Source organism: Apium graveolens, unplaced genomic scaffold (genome assembly GCF_009905375.1).
Source record: "Apium graveolens cultivar Ventura unplaced genomic scaffold, ASM990537v1 ctg4415, whole genome shotgun sequence".
Classification (NCBI taxonomy): Eukaryota; Viridiplantae; Streptophyta; class Magnoliopsida; order Apiales; family Apiaceae; genus Apium; species Apium graveolens.
Window position 1 is genome coordinate 30,069 of NW_027418528.1, and position 20,498 is coordinate 50,566.

Here is a 20,498-nt window from a genome sequence, read left to right on the forward strand (position 1 = left end):
TAGTGTCACGCTTTTTTGGGCCGACACTCGTTATAATCTATCAATATTTTTATTTTTAAGAAATAATTGAGTACTAAAATATAATTTTATTTTCTTGTCCTTTATTTGAAAATATGTTTAACATCCCGAGAAGAATCCGACTCAGTTGTTACTTAAAATTCGAATTATTATTTAACCGGAAAGAGTTTGATTTGGTTTAAATAAGTTATAAATACATGTAACACGGAGAATATTAAGATGGTAAGTTTTTTTTTTTACAAACAAAATAGAATGCATTCATTAAAATACCGAAAAACAGTCGGAACAAACCTCCGAATCGATAATACAACCTGATTGAAAAATGAAAAAACGAACTAGACAAATGCTTGTCTTCAGATTTCTTAACAAATAGAATAAAAAATTTTAAAATCAAAAAGATTATAATAGTTATCCCACCAATCTAGCATACACCAATCTGAAAGCTAGCAGTATCACAATTTACCTTCACATAAATGCCATCTATAATCCAATATCCAGATTTTTAGTCACATCAACTAAAATCGGAAAAAACAAATTCCCCCAAATTATGAATAATTTTTTGATGTGAAAAGTAAACTCTTGTGATATTCACCGTGTTCTAGTTTCGATGCAAGAAATCCTGATCATCCAAAAAAACATATAAATCCTTTCCAATGAAATCAACACGAAAATATACAAATACTTTAAAGAAAACATACAACACCCAAAAAGATGGGACAACCTTGATAACAAGTACAAACAAGATCTCACCTAAATAGGATTAGATCCCACCTAAAAAGATTTTTTATTCAAAATTTTTAAAAAAAATATGAAAAATGAAAGAGGGGATGGAAGAGTGAAAGGGGATTTGAGATATGAACAATGAAGAATAGAAGATGTGATTAGAACCCTAAATCTAAAAATGGAGGTTGACTCTTATTAAAGAGAGAACTATTAAGATGGTAAGTTAATTTAAGATGATAGTGGAGAAAGTTTAGCAGAATAGAAGGTAATTATAGTTTTTAGTATTTATTAACTCAAAAATTGAGAAAAGTGAAAAAATTGAGCGAGATGATTTGAGAAGCGCCACCTCACCGAACCTGAGACGCGCATCGCGGAGGCCTTATAAAATATTTAAAAAATTATTAAATAATATATTTTATAGATACTTGTCTATAAATATTTCATAGGCTAAAAATCAAAAGAAATTTTAAAAAAAATATTACTATAGTAGGTTGATTCCAGGGAAAAATAGGAGAAATGATAAGTTGATTTAAAGAGAAAGAAAAAAATTTAGGAGAATATTATGATGTGAAGTTGATTTAAGAAGAAAGTGGAGAAAGTTTAAAAGAATTTAAGATAATTAAGATTTTTCGTTGTTTTTATTTATTCTAAAAATTTCAAAACTCTAAATGGAACATTAGAAACTTTAGGAGAATATAATGAACGATAATAATATATTTAGGAGAATATAAGTTAATTGTAAATTTTGATATTTATTAACTCAAAAAATAGTGAAAAATAAAAAAAATATAACGAGACAATTTGAGAGGAGCCACTTGAATGCTGTCGTCTACTTCTTTGTATAAGTATATTGATTGATTTGTCTGATGGGCCATTGGCGCAGTAGTATTTCGAAGTTTTCCAGGTTAAACACCTTTCATCCTGGAAAATAAAAATACTTAATCTTAAATCAAAAGGGAATTGTTAAATAAACTCCATTTTTTCTATTTAAACTCCACTTTTAAATTTTAGATATTTTTGTTAACTCGTGATTTTTAATAGTGAAATTCTTGAAATTTGTATTTGTCATGGGTAGTTATGTCATTTACTAGACACTTGGAGTTTAAATAGTAATTTTTGGAGTTTATTTATCAATTTCTAATCAAAATAAAGCTATATATAGAGAGAGAGTTTTACTGCAATACAAACTAAATTAAAATACAAAATACAAATTTCTGTAAATCACTAATTTACATACCAAAAATCAATAAATATAAAATAAATTATATATTAACAATTTAGTAGCAATCACTAAATTACTACTGGGAATCAGTAAATTACATAATACTGATCATTAAATGAATGGCGTCACGGACATAGATTTATAAGTGGATAATTTTATAATCACTAATTATAACTATATCATTCAGTAATTAGTCATTGGTTTGTAGTTTGTATTCTAATATTTGTTCGTATTTGTTGACTAGCCTATATATATAGGTGGCAATTCATTAAGGGCTCCCTTATATAGAAATATTCTTTAGATAGAGATTCGTAGAAAATCATTATTTAAAAAATATAAAGTACACAAAATATTTTATTTTTATCATATATAGGTATAAATCATAATTACCAAATTAAAAACGAAGTTGCACAATTTTTTTATTTAAAAAATTATTAAAATTTGATGAAATAGTTTAACGGGTTCTGTAGTAGTATCACACTTATCCAAAATTATTCTACGGTAGAATCAAATTTAAAATTATTTTTTAATTTCAATTGTTAATATTTTATTATATTCAAAGATAATTATTATTCTGCATTAGCAATGAATTTTATATTTTTTGAAATAAAATTTTATAATTTTGGTTGAAACTCTATAATAGAATTAAGAGTTCTCTACGATTTTTATATATATATGGTGGCAATCCATGAAACTCTCTCTTTTACGAAGGTCCGTAGATAACTATTATTTAAAAATATAAAATACATAATTTATTTTATTTTTTATCATATATAGTTATAAATTTTAATTATCAAATTAAAAACAAAGTTGCACAATTATTTTATTAAAAAAATTATTGAAATTTGATGAAATTGTTCAAGTGGTTATGTAGTAGAATTACATTAAATCACACTTATCCAAAATTATTTCATGGTAGAATCAAATTTAAAATCAATTTTTTTTCAAATTTTAATTTTTAAACTTTTAATATGTTTAAATATAATTATTATTGCATATTATCAACAAATTTGATGAAATTTTATAAGAGAAATTCTCAATACAAGAGGGTTCTCTCTTTAAAAAAAATTTTTATATATATAGGAAAGTGATATGTTAAAATTTTTCTTATATATAGTATACGTGAGGTAAAGGATATTGATACTTGGGCACCTTAATTGTTGAACACCCTTTTCTTATATTTGACCATAATAACCTTAATTTTGATATTTTCCTTTTTTAGTAGATTGTATCATATTCTATATTTTAAATTTGATGTAATTATATGTAAAATTAATTAAGTTAAATTATATGAATAATTTTTGTATAAATATATAGTTATGGGGAATCCAACAGTGAAATTAGGTAATATCACTTAATGTCAATACCAAAATTTGGTACTTTTGGTACTATTGTGATCCATTTAATGGTGTTTTGATTATTAATAAAAAGTATCAATTTCTATTTTAATCTAGTTTAGTGTATTGAAAAGGTTAGTCGCTTATACTTCTTTGTTTCATAAACGTATTATGACTCCTCCTTAAATTTTCTTATATTATTAGTTATAATATTTTACTAAATCATGATAATTAATAATGATATTATATTCAACAAATCATTTGAAAATCAACTTTTATATGTCAACATGTACATTTTATAATGTAAAAATAAAATAAATAAGAAATAAATATAATGTAATTTATCCATATTTAAATGAAATGAATGTTATGAATCTAATTGAGTAAATTGCTTAAATAGAGGACAAAAAGATAATATGATATAAATTTAGGGGTAATTGAAAACCATGCATTTTATCTTTTGAGAGAAATGTTGTAGTGATTTCAAAAAGATTTTCATGAAATAAGCAATCACCAACGTAGAAAGAAGTTTGACATAAAAGATAAATGAACAATATTTTAACTTGAAAAAGGCACGGACGTATAATCTAGCCGTATTAAGTAAAGAAAGAGAGATTTTGTCTTTTAATATGAAAAAGTGTTTAGAAAAGCATTGGTTATTTAGGATAAAGTCTAAGCAATTCTCATTTATATCAAAAATTTCATAATCTATCTTTACAAAATTATTATTAATAGAATTGTCCATTGATAATTAATCTTCATAAGAATGACTATGTTATTGATTTTAAATCATAGTAATGATATATCAACATATAGATAAGTTCACTAGAACTGAAAGGTGACCTGCACTTCAACATTTTAATTTGTTAATTACTTTATCTGCAGGAAATATACCTTCTTCTATAGGTCAAATAACAGAGCTTAAATGGCTTACTCTTCTTATAAATAATTTGACTTCTAGCATTCCTCCCCAGCTTGGATTGTGTACAAAGATCACCTACTTGGATCTATCAATGAATTCTCTCACCGGGACTTTGCCTTCGTCCTTTTCAAATCTGACACAGATTTCTACACTATACCTAGGAGTTAATTATTTTTCCGGTAAGCTCTCGCATCATTTCCCATGTAATTAGTCTTCTATATAGAGTTTTCAATATTTTTTGTTTCCCATGTAATTAGTCTTCTATATAGAGTTTTCAATATTTTTTGTCTGAGCCTTTCATAAAAAAAGGCTTTTTTTGTTGTTAATGGGAATCGAGCCCATAACCACAAGAACTTGGCTCAAGCTCACAACCAACTAAGTTTGGAGAATATTTTGCTTTAAGTTAATTATAATTCATTGATTAGGTACATAAAGATTTCTTCGTTAATTTATAATCTTCTCAATAAATATTTTACTATTCATTTAAGATACAATAGTTATAGACTATTGCATGATAATTTGTATATATTATTTTATTATATGTAATTATATGTAAACCTATACCTATATACAACCATTCTGATAATTTTTTTCTTATAAAATTAGATATAATAATTATTCTTTTAAGATGTATTATTGTGATCAATTAAAATATACTTACTAAAAAAATATGAAATTTTAGAAAAAATTTAAAATAATATTTAAATAAATTCTGAATTACATATTGATTGTCTTTTAACAATTACATAAAATATGGAGTTCAATAATAAGATGACATTATAAAAAATTAGAAATACTAAAATATATAATAAATCAATAGCAAGAAAATATGAAACTTTAATTTATTTATTTTTAAAATGATTATAAATGGCATCCAGTCTCTTTATATGTTATCGGTTATATATTAAATAATTAGTTATAAGATTGTATTATAATCAAGATTGTGGACACTATACAATAATATATTAAAATTAGAAATTTAAAAGTTTTAGTGTAAGATGAAAATTTTAATATAATATTCAAAATTATACATTATGATAAGAGATATAATAATCTATTAGTAGAATTCGAGAAATAAAATTAATTAATTTTGAAAATAAGCTCATTAAAATAAAGCAAAAGATTCAATATACAAATTAGCCGAATGTTTCGTCAAAATACGCTTTTCTGAAAAAAGGATTATATGTAATGTATATTATACGCTTTATAGTTGTGTCTCATAAAATACATATGAGCCATGCATAGTATATAACTTGCGGAACTTATATAATTGAATATGAAAATGTATAATAGTATGTATAGATTTTCATGCAACAAAGTGTAAAAAATCGAATTTAGGATAGTAGAAAGCATTTAACGAGGAACGATAATAATACTGAATAGTATATTAAATAATTTTAGAATTTAGAATAATATGAAAAAAAAAATATTTTTCTATATTAAAAATTTATTAGTGGGGAAGTTGAGTTACTGATGTTTCATCGCACAACCAGCTTTAGTCTTGATCAATTTAAAATATATAGTTTTTTTAGAATAATTTAAAATATATAGTTAAATCTCGATCAATGAATACCCTCAAGAGCGATTATAATATTTCATTTATTGATATTATTCTTCTATTAATTAAGAATAACATATATTTCACTACTATATTTGAAACCATGTAAATTGTTAAGTTATTCATTTGATGACACTGTAATTTTATGAACATTCGTTTACCAAGATTGATTTGATAAATAGGTAAACTTAGAAAATTTGAAAAAAAATATAAAGTAAAAATTTGTAAATAAGTTTTAGAAAAAAGTTAGGCTAAATGGCCGGATCTCACACGGTCTTTTAATAATTAAAGAAAAAATTATGTGCATATATAAAGCTCATTATAGTAATAGTAGTGCTAGATGTACCAAAATCGGTACCAAAATAATTTCAAAAAAAACATTTGGCACATTTTAATTGGTGAGATTCACATTAACACATGTGGGTCTATGTTATTTAAGAGAAAATATGACATCTCAATTTTAGAGGAAGTTTTAGTAATATATTTTTGAACCTTTAGAATTACTCTTATAGTATAAACAAACTCATTTTAATGATTGGTCTATCTATTCACTCTCATTAGTGAAATACTTATATGATTGAAGTTATAATTGATTAAAATAATAAATTCATTCATTGTCTAAGGACATGTAAGGCACGGAAACCCAAAAAATGTTTATCAAGTCATAATTGATTAATCTCAAGCTCAGATGATTATCATGTAACACAACATAGATTCATTCAATTAATTACTCAAAATTGAATTGCTTAATGTCTTGAAAGACACTAAAATGTGTAAAGACAAAGAAAGACAAAATTTTTTAAAAAATATTGGAAATTAGTAGAAAAAATAATACGAAATAGTTATAAAGAAAATCTTGAAATATGAGGGCACAAGGATGGAGTAGAGTTTCAGAAGATTTTCAAAGATTTCAGAATAAAACTAAAACTAAAACTTAAACTTTTAGGATGTGACATTTGAAAACTATTCAAATTTTATCAGGAAGATTGTTGTTGATGAGTTAAAATTCATTTAACATCATTCTTGAAAAATTGGAAGTAAGGCATGAGTATAAATATTTTAAAATATCATTATATTTAAACAATACCCATAGAACACTATAATTATATTTACAATTATATTTACGAGCCATGACAAAGTTAAATTTTTTTGTGCACGTGATCAGTACTACTCATATCAGATTTGAAATTACAAACTTGTTTAAAAAATATATTGTTCATATATAATTTAATTTAACGCATATAATTTAAAATGTTGGCACGTGCCTCGTACGGGTTTTTATGCTAGTTGTGAAATAATATTTCAAAGCTTTTTAAGTTATACAAATATCAGCGTAGAAACGAGAGTTTCCAAAATGTATTCTTGATTTGATTATGCATGTGTTTTTCATACTCCTAAATTAAACTAAAGTTGTAAATATATATTTTTCAGATAAATATTACCAAGTGTGACATCAATGACAAAATCTTTAAGTTCACGATTTGTCAAATATTTTATTTTCCGGAAATTTACCTTCTTCTTAAGGTCAACTCAATCAGCTTCAACTTCATTGCTAAATAATATTTCAAAACTTGCAAAGTTAAAACAGATTTAGCCTAAAAAAAAGATATAAGGTCCGCAAGGGTTGGCTCAGTTGGTTAAAGAGAGGAAAACTAACCTCTTGGTCACAGGTTCGAATCCCACGGGAGGAGAATTTATGATTATGCCTCCTGAGTCAGAGCATGTCGCTTAAATGCGGTTTACCTTGGTTCACGCGGGTTACCTACGATAAAAAAAAATTAAAATAAGAATTTTCGGGCAGTAATTATAATGATATAGGTATTTTACATAATATTAAATTAAAATTATATATATATGTATATATATATATATAAATTCTCTCAACTAATCCAACCAAGTGCGCGAGATCAGTTGTAAAATTTTTGAAAATCTTATTTGCAGGAGAGATTCCTTCTTTTATAGGTCAACTTACGGATCCTAGATAGATTGATTTTTAATCAAAATAATTTGAGCTCTATTATTCGTACTGAGCTTGGACTCCGTACGAAGGTCACCTTCTTCGATCTATCCGTCAATTCTTTTACCGGGCCTCTGCCTTTGTCCTTTTCCAATCTTACAAAGATTTCTACAGCATGATAATCATCTTACGGTTAACATTCCTTATCAAATTAGTCATTTTCAGATGTTATATAATTAAGACTTGGGGTTATACCATTTTACCTCCAAACTGGCCCATTTTTTGAACATGTCACATCTAAACTTATGCTATAATTCACTCCGTTTGGAATTTACATCTTTTGTATCTAGTTGTAGGAAATAAACTTTTTTATTATTCAACAATGAATAAGTATACAAGCTCCATATATTAATTTGTGAGTGTTAATTTGTCAGATGGGTCATTGTGAATTAATATTTCAAAACTTTTAAGTTATACAAATATGAGTGCGAAAAAAGAGTTTTCAAAATGTATTCCTGATTTTGTAGATGTTTTACATATTCCTAAATTAAAATAAAGTTGTACATCTATATTCTCTAGATATATATTACCAAGTGTGACCTCAATGAAAAAAATTCAAGTTCTCAATTTGTTAATATCTTATTTGCAGGAAATTTACCTTCTTCTTTAGGTCAAATGAATATGCTTGAAGTGCTTGATCTCCATCCTAATAATTTTTCCGGTAAACTATTAATTGATAATTTATTGTCTTATAAATTTTTTTACTTGGTACATCAGTTGCATAATTTTAATGTTCTTAATTTGTTAATTATATTATTTGCAGGAAATATACCTTCTTCTATAGGTCAATTGATGGAACTTCAATCACTTAATCTCCGTGAAAATCATTTGAGTTCTAATATTCCTTCTGAGCTTGGATTGTGTACGAAAATCACCTACTTGGATCTATCCACCAATGTTTTTAGCGGTACCTTGTTTTATCCTTTTTAAATGATACACAAATTCCTAGACCATATATATAGGAGAGAATTTAATTTTTCGGGGAGGCTCTCCGTTCATTTCTTGCCGAATTAGTCATATTTAGAGTTTACAATAATTTTAGACTTTTGATTAAAATATTTGCCCGTCCTTTTGAACATGTTACATCCGAACTTACACTATAATTCCACTCCCTTTGGAATTGCCATATACTGTACCTAGTTGCAGGATTTGTCGGGGAGTGAGTTGACAGACTTGAAACATTAATCGTTGTTTACCCATTTGGCTAACCTTAAAATGCGGCAATATTAAACAACTTTCATCGAAAAATGTTACTTCCTCTGTTTTTCTTTATTTGTCATTTAATTATTGCACATAATTTAATACTCCCTCCGTTTCAGTTACTTCTTTACGTTTGGTTTGGACACTGAGTTTAAAAAAATATGTATAAAATAGTGAAAAAAAGAAAGAAAAATGAGTGAATTGGTGGTACCTATTGATTTTTAATATATAAAAGAGAAATAATGGAGTAAAAGTAGTGTGAAAAAGAAGGAAAAGTGAGAAAGTGGTTGGACTCATTGACTATTTTTGATAAGTTTTGAAATGTAAAGAATTGGATGGACATCCCAAAAAAGAAAGTGTAAAAAAATGGTTGGGACATGGGGAGTATATTTTAAGCGGATAATTAGAAAATATAAATTTTTAAAAAAAAGTTTGTGAATTAAAATATAAATTGTCTACTTTTATTTATAGAAAGAAAATTTTACAAACGATAATTCCAAGTAGCCGATCAAATCACATCAAAGGAAAAGTTAAAAGGACAAATAAAAAAATAGAGGGAGTAATTTTTTGTGTGTATTTGTTGATTGTTTAGGTGATTTACATGATGCTAAACTAAAAAAAAAGCTATAAAAATATATATTTTAAGTAAATGATACCAAGTGTGATATTATTAATTACATAATCTTCAGGTTCTTAATTTGTTGATTATTTTATCTGCAGGAAATATCCCTTCTTCTTTAGGTCAACTGACAGAACTTCAAAGGCTTGATCTCCGTCGAAATAATCTTAGTTTTAGTGTTCCTCCTGAACTTGGATTGTGTATGAAGCTTTACTATTTGGATCTATCCGGGAACTTTTTGACCGGGAGTTTGCCTTTATTCTTTTCAAATTTTACACAAATTTCTAATTTATATGTAGGAGACAATCATTTTTCCGGTGAGTACTAAGATTCTTACCAATTTAGTCATATTTAGAGTTTACAATGTTTTTAGTTAAAATATACCATTGCCCATATTGTTTAACATGTCACATCTGAACTTGCACTGTGTTTCACTCCCTTTGCAAGGTACAATTCCAGCAACAATTTGGAACTTAACCAATTTGATACATTTATATGTGAACTCCAATAATCTTACTGGAACTATTCCACCAGAGATTGGAAAATTGCCTGCTTCCATTTCTGAATTACCATCCTTGTGGGCACTTTCCCTTTTTTCCAATAAATTTTCTGGTTGTATTCCCATGGACATGGGGAAGAATGCTCCACAATTGAATTTTGTTGATTTATCAAAGAATAACTTTTCAGGTAAGGAAATTGCATCTCTGGCTTGAGAACTGGTCGAACTGCTGATTTGGTGTAAATTTCACTCCAACTAACACCGAAACTTTTGTATGCTTGACAGGACTGATTCCGGGAACACTGTGTAACGCGGCATCCCTTGTAAGTCTTGATTTGTCAAGTAACATGCTAAAAGGTGAAATTCCGCGCTGTTTGGGAGATCTAAGCAGTTCTCTTAATATACTGGATCTGCATGATAACCAACTTCAAAGTACACTACCGTCAGAATTCTCAAAGGGCTGTAAACTGACGACTTTTAACATAAACAACAACCATATAGAAGGATCAGTACCTCCAGCTTTGTCCAACTGTGAGCAGTTACAGATTCTTGATTTTGGAAAGAACGGTTTAAGTGGCACATTTCCATCGTGGGTAGTAGCTCTTCGAAATCTTGAAGTCCTTGTCTTTCGCTCCAATGAATTTCATGGCAATTTAAGCGTTAAGAAGATGGAACATCCGTTCCCCAAACTACGCATCATTGATCTCTCTCACAATCAATTCAATGGCAACCTTCCAATTTATCTTTTTGATAATTTCAAACTTATGGTGGATTCAGATCCACATGTTGGTGTGAATGTTAGTCACTTGCCAAGTGAATATTATGAAGCTTCCGTTTTGTTAATTGTTAAAGGAAAGGAGCGTGAGGTGAAACAAAATCTCTATATATACACAAGCATAGATTTATCAAGCAACAAGTTTGAAGGAGAAATTCCACAGCTCATCGGTGAACTGCAATCAATCCGACTGCTCAACTTATCTCATAACAACCTTACTGGCCATATACCATCGCTCACAAACATGAGCCTTCTCGAAGGCTGTTTGTGAAGTTCATTGAAAGAGCTCAGCAAAAGTTGATTTATAAATACTGTTACAACACTTGAATCTCATTTCGCTGAGCTTCAATGAATTATTTGTTTCAATAAACTTGTATTTTGTTTGGATATATATGTTCTCTAAAATGTAATGCGAACGAATATTCAAGTAAGTCTAGTACTAATTTAAAATTAACGTCACACAATCTTTCTTATTGGACTGGCATTGCCTGCAATACTGCAGGAACAGTTTCTGAGCTCAACATTGGCGGTGAAGAACTCACTGCAGGAACACGAGCTCCATCATTGACAAAGAAATGCAAAGATGATATATATGTTGCCAACACGAGTAGTTGATGACAATGTTTGGTTCAATTGGAAAATGTTCCATACAGGGCATGGGAGTGGATTGATATGGGGATTGTCTTTCAGCTACATTGTTTTTACAACTTTAAAGCCTTGGCACTTTGTGATGATCATTGCCAGAACTCAGCAGGAGCACTTAATTTGCATTTTTCTCACTTGTATCTCAAGTGTCAAAAATGTTTAAATCCATAGCTTTTAAGAAGCTACAATACAGATGGACATAAAAAAATTAGTTCGAACAATGGAATTGGATGGGAAAAGAATTGAATTTTATCTTATTCTATGGGCAAATATTTTTATTTCTTTCGTTTTTTGAACACGTTCATACAAACTTGAGGATAATGTATACAGTTTTTATCCATTTCTGTCTCATTCCATTGCTTTCAAGTGAACTGAGCATAACTCATATCACCTGTACAAATTATCTATCTAGAAATTTCCTTTCTTCATGGACTCTGCCAGCTTTTTTGAGATGCAATAAGCAGTTGAATAGATAGTCAGCATTGGATTAACTCCCACAGCACTTGGTAATACACTTCCATCAATAACAAATAACCCCTTTGCTTCCCAACTTTCCCCATTCTCATCCACTGCCCCATCTTCCTCATTAGCACCCATTTTGCAGCTCCCCATTTGATGTGCAGATGCATATACCGTCCAATATTCTTCGTTTGACTTTGGCCCTTTGAGCGCTGCCACATTATCCAAGAACTCCTCCACATCTTTACTCTTGATCCCTTCACATTTCATCCTTTGTCCATCATTGCGAAAAGTGCCCACTTCAATAGCTCCAGCTTCAATCATGATTCTCAAGACTCGTCTCAGCCCGTGTTTAAGATTTTCTTCGTCATGCTTATTGATATCATATGAAACTCTGCCTTCTGATTTTACATCCCCTGAACTTTGATCTCTAACTAAACTAAATAATATTGCAGTTCTTGCATATTTTGTCATGTTAATTTTCATGTCATTCCCTGAAGTCCAAGGAAATAGTGCCGCATATGTTCCAGGTCCCAATGTTGCAGCTTCTACCACAGATCCAACTTTGGAATCCTCAGACTCCACCTTATGGAGTGTAGTAAGAATCCCTCCTGTGTAACTCTTCCCTTCAATGTTTGAACTTTGTTCCGGAAAATAACCCCATGCAAATATAACAGGATGCAAATGAAGATTTCTACCAATGTTTCTGTTCTTTAGTCCACTCGAAATCATTAGTGGTGGTGTCGACAGAGCGCCACAAGAAGAAACTGTAACACGAGCCTCGATTTGCAGCTTCTTGGTTATGTTGTTGCTCACAGAATTGGCCATAACTCCGAAGCATCTATTTTTAGTCCCACCATTCCTGTCTTCCCCTAAGATAAATTTCTCAGCTTTTACACCGGTTAAAATGACTGCCTCACTTTGAACAGCATCAACAAGCCATGTAGTATCAGCCCCTCTCTTGTCTCCTTTCTTACAACCAAAAGAACACAAACCACAATAATGATCTTCGGGTGAATTTCTAGGAATCCGCTCAACTTTCAGCCCAAGATTTTCACACCCTTTTCGTATCACTGAATTTGAAAACCCTTCATTTGGACAATCATATGTCACACCGAGTCTCTTACTAACAGCGTCCATTGCTTCTTGATACTGAGAGCTTCCAAACAACGGAAGCTTCTGCTCCTCGGACCAATCCTTAAGCACGTCGTCTGGTGTTCTAAGTGTAGCACTCCAATTCACAGCTGTCCCTCCTCCAACAGTTGATCCGGCCTTAATCATAACTTGCCCATTATCTGATGCTAGCAGGCCTCCTTTTTCGAATAACTCATGATTTGATGGCCCTTCAATCTGAGAATAGTCTTGAGCAACAAAATAGTTGCCTTTTTCAAGGACAACTACTTTTTGGCCAGAACTAGCAAGATGAGCAGCTGCAACTGCTCCACCACAACCAGAACCTACAATCACAACATCACATTTGATACGGAATATTGTCTCGTCTTCTGTCACTTCTAGGCCTTTTTGGATAAGTGACTTCTTAAAACTTATGTCATTACAATCCTTGGTTTCTATGATACCATTTTCAAGAGGCCTATCCTTCTGGGCATTGGTTTTTATTTCCTCATTGTGTACATGGTATCCAATTGCTTCACATGCTTGATTTGTAGAATTTTCATCAGTCTGCAACAAATTAATGTCCCCAGTTTAATTTCAAAAAATCACAATATTCAGAATCAAAACAAAAACCTTGTAACTTATTAAATGGGAAAGCCACAAATAATATAGTACGGCGTCAGTCAAAGAAGACAAAGGCTTCGTAATCACCACGTGGGACAGCCCCTACAAAATATTTTTAACTTGTTTTTTTCTCTTGTATATCTCATGTGTCTAATAAAAGTAGTGTTAAGTTGCATTTTATTTATAGCAGCAGCCTCTAGCTATACGTATACACAAGAAAATGTGTTGACCAAAACATTATGCAGATTACGTAACCGTCCATGTGGGTAACAAGAGTTTGAGAGTTCCAGAATTCAACAACAGGAATGGATACAATCCTTTTAACAGAAAGAACATGGAATCCACTCAATCATAGATAAGAGGAACTAATATAATTTTGTTCTTGTTTTGATAACTTCAATTAATTTTTAATTTGCTTTGTTACTTCAACTTGCATTTAGAAAAATATATGTGCCCTTTTGGATCATGTGATTATGATCGTTAAATGAGATTTTTTGTTAACCAGCTTGACATTTCATGATCCAAACAGTCTATATATTCCTCATGAACTCATATGTAAGTAGGTTTGGTGAAGGTTGAGATAACGAAAGCAAATAATCTGGAAATGAAAAAATTAATAAATACAAGGAGCTTGAAAGTTAAGAAATAAATTACCCAAGAGAAAGCCGTGTAGCAGCAATAGGCCTTAAACAAAGCAAACACCAATCTCAGTGGCATAAAAAGATTAGTTCCAGATGACCATTTGAGAAGAATGTGCTCTCTTTTGTTCAATGGTAATTCTGAAAACTTTTTTACAAATGGCCAGCTCCAATCCAAACACACAAATCCACAGAGTAACAAAGATCCTAATCTGGTTGAAAGTAACATCAAACTTAGTTTCACCAGCATCATAGCTTCTGGTAATAGCCTCGTCTTCATTGTCTCAGCAATCTGAACAAACACATGTACACATGTAAGTACACACCCTACCACTGCCATGCAAGAAAATAAATATATACGTTGGGTAATATTTATGATAGATTCCGAAAATTACAGTAATCAAATGTTTTGCTGAACCACAATTCTCGAAACTTAAAAATTGTGATAATCAAGTGTTTTACGGAACTACAATAATATGCAAGGGCATAGGATAATATTTACGTCAGATCTGAAAACAGTGATATTCAAATATTCACCGGAAACGAAACATAAATAAAAATGTAAATCTTTTAATCCGCTACAAGAAAAACTAACATCGCCCTTTTAACAGCGGTTACGAGAAAAAATTTGCAAGTACCTCATGAGAGAGTGGAGATTGAGGGGATGGAACTTTGGAAGTGGAGATGGAATGGGGTGAAAGATGATGAGGAACAAAAGCTTCAGTAATGGAAGACAGTGTTTGGATTTGAGATAAAGATAATCCATGGCTATAAATCTTTTTTGTTCCTCCTCTTAACAAAATATGTGGCTTATTGACACTACTGCTATCTCTTCTTGATTCCATGTTTTTTCTCTTGCTTAACTTTGTAGTAATGTACAAAGAGACGATATCGATATCTGTATATATAGGACTAGTATACAAACACACCAAGTGTGTTTATTTAAATGCTTCTGGAAGTACATCGTTATTGACTCGGAAACACATGATCATTGATAAAATCTGCAGCCAGCAAGGGACAGCGATCCCGTTTATAAGTTGTTATGTGGGATTTGTTTTTTGGAACGATTTTTGCCGACAGAATATCGAACATTTATTAAATACTTATCACATGAATTTACAAAGTTTTAAACTGGAGTCACTCTTGAAAAAAATGTCACTTGAAAAACTCACTAAATATGTAAGTTGTTTCATATAAAAATTTGTACTTGTATCGATTTATAAAAAATAATGCTAAGTATATCAAATTGTATTCAATCAAATTTCACGTATGTTTTTTTTTGACACCAAATTTCACGTATGTTATGGAATGTGCACTGATTATCTACCAATTAATTAATAATAATAAGCTTCCTGCATTGAAGTAATATCATTAATAACAACATTATAAATTTCAATAACATTCTAAATTATCAAACCCACAATATTTTTAAAATTTTAAAATAATTTTAAACGTACCAAATTGGTATCCAAATGATTCACAAACGTCATTTCTATTTATTATAATTTAATTAATAATTGTTGATCTTCTGCATTCACATTAATTCTACTAATAACATCTGTTTAAATTATCAAATCATCAATATTAAATCATTTAAAATCAAATTTTAGTACCCATTCCGCTCATGTTTTGTTTGGGTTGAACACAAGCAGCTGTGTCACAAAGACCCGCAATGAGAAATCATTAACAGCCTTTCCATAAAAGATTTAACAACATGAAACTCTCACGGTATTTATAGATTTCATATGACAAACTTGTGATTAAAACATGACGAAACAAGTTTACTCCATCCAGAAATCAGTTCCCGAATCACTTGGCCTCCGGAATTTAATTTCCTTCCTGCCTGCCAGGTACCTGCAACGGCATCATCAATGGTCATATTTTGACTCAATTTGTATTTTGGTTCTAGAAAAAAAAAATCATCTTGTTTTTACTGATACTAATTATAACAGACCCTAACTTGCTGAAAAAATAATTACAGCCCCTAATTTTCGTTTAATGAGGTCAAAAAATTATTTGTCAAACTTGTGACTATCTCCAACTCATCATAGTTATATTATTTTGGTGTGCTTAGTACATCAAAATGATATAAAATTATGCTATAATTTTTAAATTTTACTTGAACATGTTTACATTAAATTTTAACCGTATAGATTATTTTTTGCCCTCAAAATAAATATAGATTAGCTTATTGTTAAAGTACAAAAATAAATGATTTCAGTTTATTAACCATTAGTTACGGGTCAATAATGTGGAGCTTATTTTTGTAAATGGACTATTCTAGCACTATTGAAGTTTGTATATATATTATTTATTCATTGAAAGTTGGTTATTGTGCTGAGGATTTTGAGTATATATTTATTATTATTTTTTGATGTTGGCTTGAAGTTTGTATTTATTTGGAGGATTTGAAGTTTGTATATATATTATTTATTTTATTTTTTTTGGATTTATTATTCTCTATGAATATAAAGTTGAGATATTTCTTATTTTCTGAAATATATGTTTTACATGGCGTCTATCATTATTTTTATTGTTTTTACATCTACCATTAGTGAATATTTACGATCTAGGATGAAAATGAAAGTCATGTTTGTACCAGGAACATGCATTAAGTTGATTAATAGTTTAATAGGTAAAAAATAAAACTAGATTATATATTTTAATACTTAACTAGCTCTATAGCCCGTATAATGCACGGGCATACTCTATATTGCGTTAATTCAATTTTGTTTTATAATTGTAATTGCTAACGGTATATTTATGTTATTTTCCGATGGATAAATGATATATTTATTTATATATGTGAGCATGAGTATTTGTGGTATGATTACAATATTGTTGCGATTATTTGTTTTAATTATAATTATTGACAGTATATGCATGTCGTTGCCCGGTGGATTGAGTACATATTTGTTTGAATATATATTAGTTATTATTTGGATGTGGTGATATTTGGGTTGAACATATTCTTGAAAATTTGACTGAAACAATATAGGTCAGAAGTGGTATTTCTTGTTGTCAATTGCTAATGGCGATCCATGTGGGTTGTTTTTAAAATATTTGTGGTATTTCTTGTTGTCCACGGCTAAAGGTGATCCATGGGGGTTGCTGTAAAAGTGTTTGTGCTTATTTGAGAATAATGCAAAATATAGTAGTTTGTACATTTATAATTTTATTTTTGATTGTTATTTGAATATTTATTCTTGACCTCAATAACTTTTCACATATCTCATTCAATATTAACAAATACATAGTTCTGAACATGTTAGGCTTCTTCTGATTTCATTTGATACAAAAGCATTACTAAGATTATATGTTTCAGTCGCTGTCATTCTTTCAAGTTATGACGTGTAAGGTCGCAACTAAACATCAATATAAACCAACACGATCATATGTTTAATGAAGGCTATAAGCCAAAAATTACATGTGTGTCTCTATTCATTTTCTACCGTACATTTCAAAGAAAATAACACATGAGAAATAGAATGGTATATAACTCACTTTGGACGATTAAAGAGAATAATAACAAGATATCTTGGAGGTTGATTACTTATACATAACACAATCTTTAGCCAGTGTGATGCACGGGTATTCTCTAAATATGTATAAAATATTGATTTGTTAATAATTATTCAATTTTTGTGTATGTTAAAAATGTGATTAAAAATATTTTATGTATTTGATATGTTAAAAATGTGATTGATTAGTGATACAACACTTAATGTCAATACAAGTTTGAATTGTACTTATATATATGAAAGTTCCTTAATCTTTATCTAAATTCGAATTTATTTGTACCATAATTTTATAATAGTTAAAGTGATAATAGTATATATAATTTATCTAATTAGATGCATAAATAGTTCAATCTACATATGTATGCTCGATACGTAGTTTTTTCAGTTGACATCTAACTCATATGTTATTAATTATCAAATTTATAATATGAATACGTGAATTATAAATGTTAATATTTAGAATTTTAAATTTCACCGAAATATCAAAAAGTACTTAATTTGAATTAGGTATATGTTTGATATGTTTCTCACGTATAAGTATTGGATGATATATTATTATGAATAATATTATTGACAAAATATATGTATATATGGACTTATTACTCAAACATAAATCTAAATCAAAATAAGTAGTTTTTGATATATATTTCAGTGATATTTAAAAATATAAATATTAATGGTGCATTAATTGAAAGAATAAATGTGAAATAAATATCATTAAATTATGAACGTACATGAAAATATGTATAATTCATTATTTTTTTGGATTATTTTATGTGTTTATATTATAATTGCGGTTATATTATTTTTTGTGTCAAAAATGGATTGATGAGTAAAAATTAGTAGCCCGATCGAGTATTCAATTCGAGTATTCGCTTTTAAAATGCTAGTCTAGTCTGGTTCGAATAAGTACATATACATGTGTGTGTGCATAAATGTGTATATCTATGTATATATGTATATATGAATGAGGATTTTGAGTATATATTTATTATTATTTTTTTATGTTGGCTTGAAGTTTTTATTTATTTGGAGGATTTGAAGTTTGTATATATATTATATATTTATTTTTGTTTGGATTTATTATTCTCTATCGGTATAAAGTTGAGATATTTCTTATTTTCTGAAATATATGTTTTACGTGGCGTTTATCATTATTTTTATTATTTTTACATCTACCATTAGTGAATATTTACGATCTAGGACGAAAATGAAAGTCATGTTTGTACCATGAATATGCATTAAGTTGATTAATAGTTTAATAGGTAAAAAATAAAACTAGATTATATATTTTAATACTTAATTTTTGTAATTGACCAATATCATTGATTAACTGTATGCCATAGGGCAATAGATCAAATGATTATTTTTTTTCGTAGGTAACCCGCAGCCGCTACCCTTCGGGTGCGCACTGCGTAAACCCTACGGGTTCACGCAATAGCCTGCAAACCACTGCGGGAGTATTACTAAATTTCAGAAAGTGTTAATATTTGGGAAAAATTAATTGTTATTTTGATTAATTGATCCACTAAATTGATATACTTTTCTGATTAGTTCGGTATAAACATGGTAAACCTACATCAGTCTAGACTGTTAGTTTATTAATTTAAAAATATATTTAATTTGAATTAGTAGTTCGTTAAAATTCTTCATTTTTCTCTCGGATATAATTCATAATAGCTAAACTGGAATTCTTGAAACTTGTTTTCTTTTTTTTTTTGAAAACTGAAACTTGTTTTCTTGTTAATACGACATGTACTTGTCACATTATACTAATAATAAAGATTATACGCTTGCGGTTAGATAAAAATTAACACATCATAAAATAATATATTTTGAAATGTTATACTTACATTATATACAAAGCTTTCAAAAAATTATTATAAAATAATAATCCTTCTAAAAAATGATTCACAAGATAATAATTTTGTATATTTTTCTACAATACTTTAATCGTAAAATATATGCGATATCCGGATCTGCAACAAATATGTTGTCTCCGCAGAACTTCACACGACAAATATAATCAGGCGAATGTTAGTGAACAAATTGACATACATTGAAAATCTTTATAATTAAACACTCTTGCCCTTGTAATTTTTAATGGAATTAGCTTCTTCTTTTTGAAACATTTTAACAAAATTAGTTAATTTGGACAATATTGCAAAGAACTCGTTTAGGTAACATTTTAACAAAATTAGTTAATTTGGACAACATTTTAAATCAGGAATTGGGTTAAGATAGTATGGGGTTGAAGTATCATATCCGATATCATGTGTTTGGTTGATTGCTAAAATAAACATTTTTAATTTAAAATATTTTAAGTCAATTATTTATTTTAATTAATTTTTTATTTATTTTAATATATTTTTGGTTCATATATTTATTTTGGTATTAAATAATTATATTTAAATGCTTAAATAGAAATTAAAATAATAGTTATAAAGTTGATTCTCATACCACTCTCGCATACTCACCTCCCCTTTTGGGTATGAAAAATCTATACCTTGGGGGTTTGAGTAATGGGTATAAATTTTTTTTTGAACCCAACACCAGGTACGTCGTTGAAATGACAATAATTTATTTTAATTAAATAAAATTTTTTAAT

General features: G+C 28.8%; 2 protein-coding genes across 2 annotated transcripts; one reads left to right on the forward strand and one right to left on the reverse strand.

Moving 5' to 3' along the window:
- Positions 1 to 9,674: 9,674 nt before the first annotated feature.
- On the forward strand, positions 9,675 to 11,686 carry LOC141701832 (uncharacterized). Its single transcript, XM_074505452.1, has 3 exons — positions 9,675 to 9,933; positions 10,064 to 10,303; positions 10,401 to 11,686. Exons 1-3 carry the CDS (start codon positions 9,819 to 9,821, stop codon positions 11,159 to 11,161), a joined length of 1,116 nt encoding a protein of 371 aa, XP_074361553.1. The 5' UTR covers positions 9,675 to 9,818; the 3' UTR covers positions 11,162 to 11,686.
- A 153-nt stretch (positions 11,687 to 11,839) lies between these two features.
- LOC141701831 (long-chain-alcohol oxidase FAO2-like) lies at positions 11,840 to 15,273 on the reverse strand. The gene is made up of 3 exons (XM_074505451.1): positions 15,008 to 15,273; positions 14,386 to 14,661; positions 11,840 to 13,674 (listed from the first exon to the last, which is right to left on the reverse strand). Exons 1-3 carry the CDS (start codon positions 15,212 to 15,214, stop codon positions 11,944 to 11,946), a joined length of 2,214 nt encoding a protein of 737 aa, XP_074361552.1. The 5' UTR covers positions 15,215 to 15,273; the 3' UTR covers positions 11,840 to 11,943.
- Between the last annotated feature and the right edge of the window lie 5,225 nt (positions 15,274 to 20,498).

Excerpts from the sequence above, each read along its gene's own strand:
- LOC141701832 (XM_074505452.1), top strand. The coding sequence starts at position 9,819 with ATGAAGCTTTACTATTTGGATCTATCCGGGAACTTTTTGACCGGGAGT. Across the intron at positions 9,934-10,063 it reads AGGAGACAATCATTTTTCCG|GTACAATTCCAGCAACAATT; the intron begins GTGAGTACTAAG and ends TCCCTTTGCAAG. Across the intron at positions 10,304-10,400 it reads ATCAAAGAATAACTTTTCAG|GACTGATTCCGGGAACACTG; the intron begins GTAAGGAAATTG and ends TATGCTTGACAG.
- LOC141701831 (XM_074505451.1), bottom strand. The coding sequence starts at position 15,214 with ATGGAATCAAGAAGAGATAGCAGTAGTGTCAATAAGCCACATATTTTG. Across the intron at positions 14,662-15,007 it reads AATCTCCACTCTCTCATGAG|ATTGCTGAGACAATGAAGAC; the intron begins GTACTTGCAAAT and ends GTGTTTGTTCAG. Across the intron at positions 13,675-14,385 it reads GCTACACGGCTTTCTCTTGG|ACTGATGAAAATTCTACAAA; the intron begins GTAATTTATTTC and ends AATTTGTTGCAG.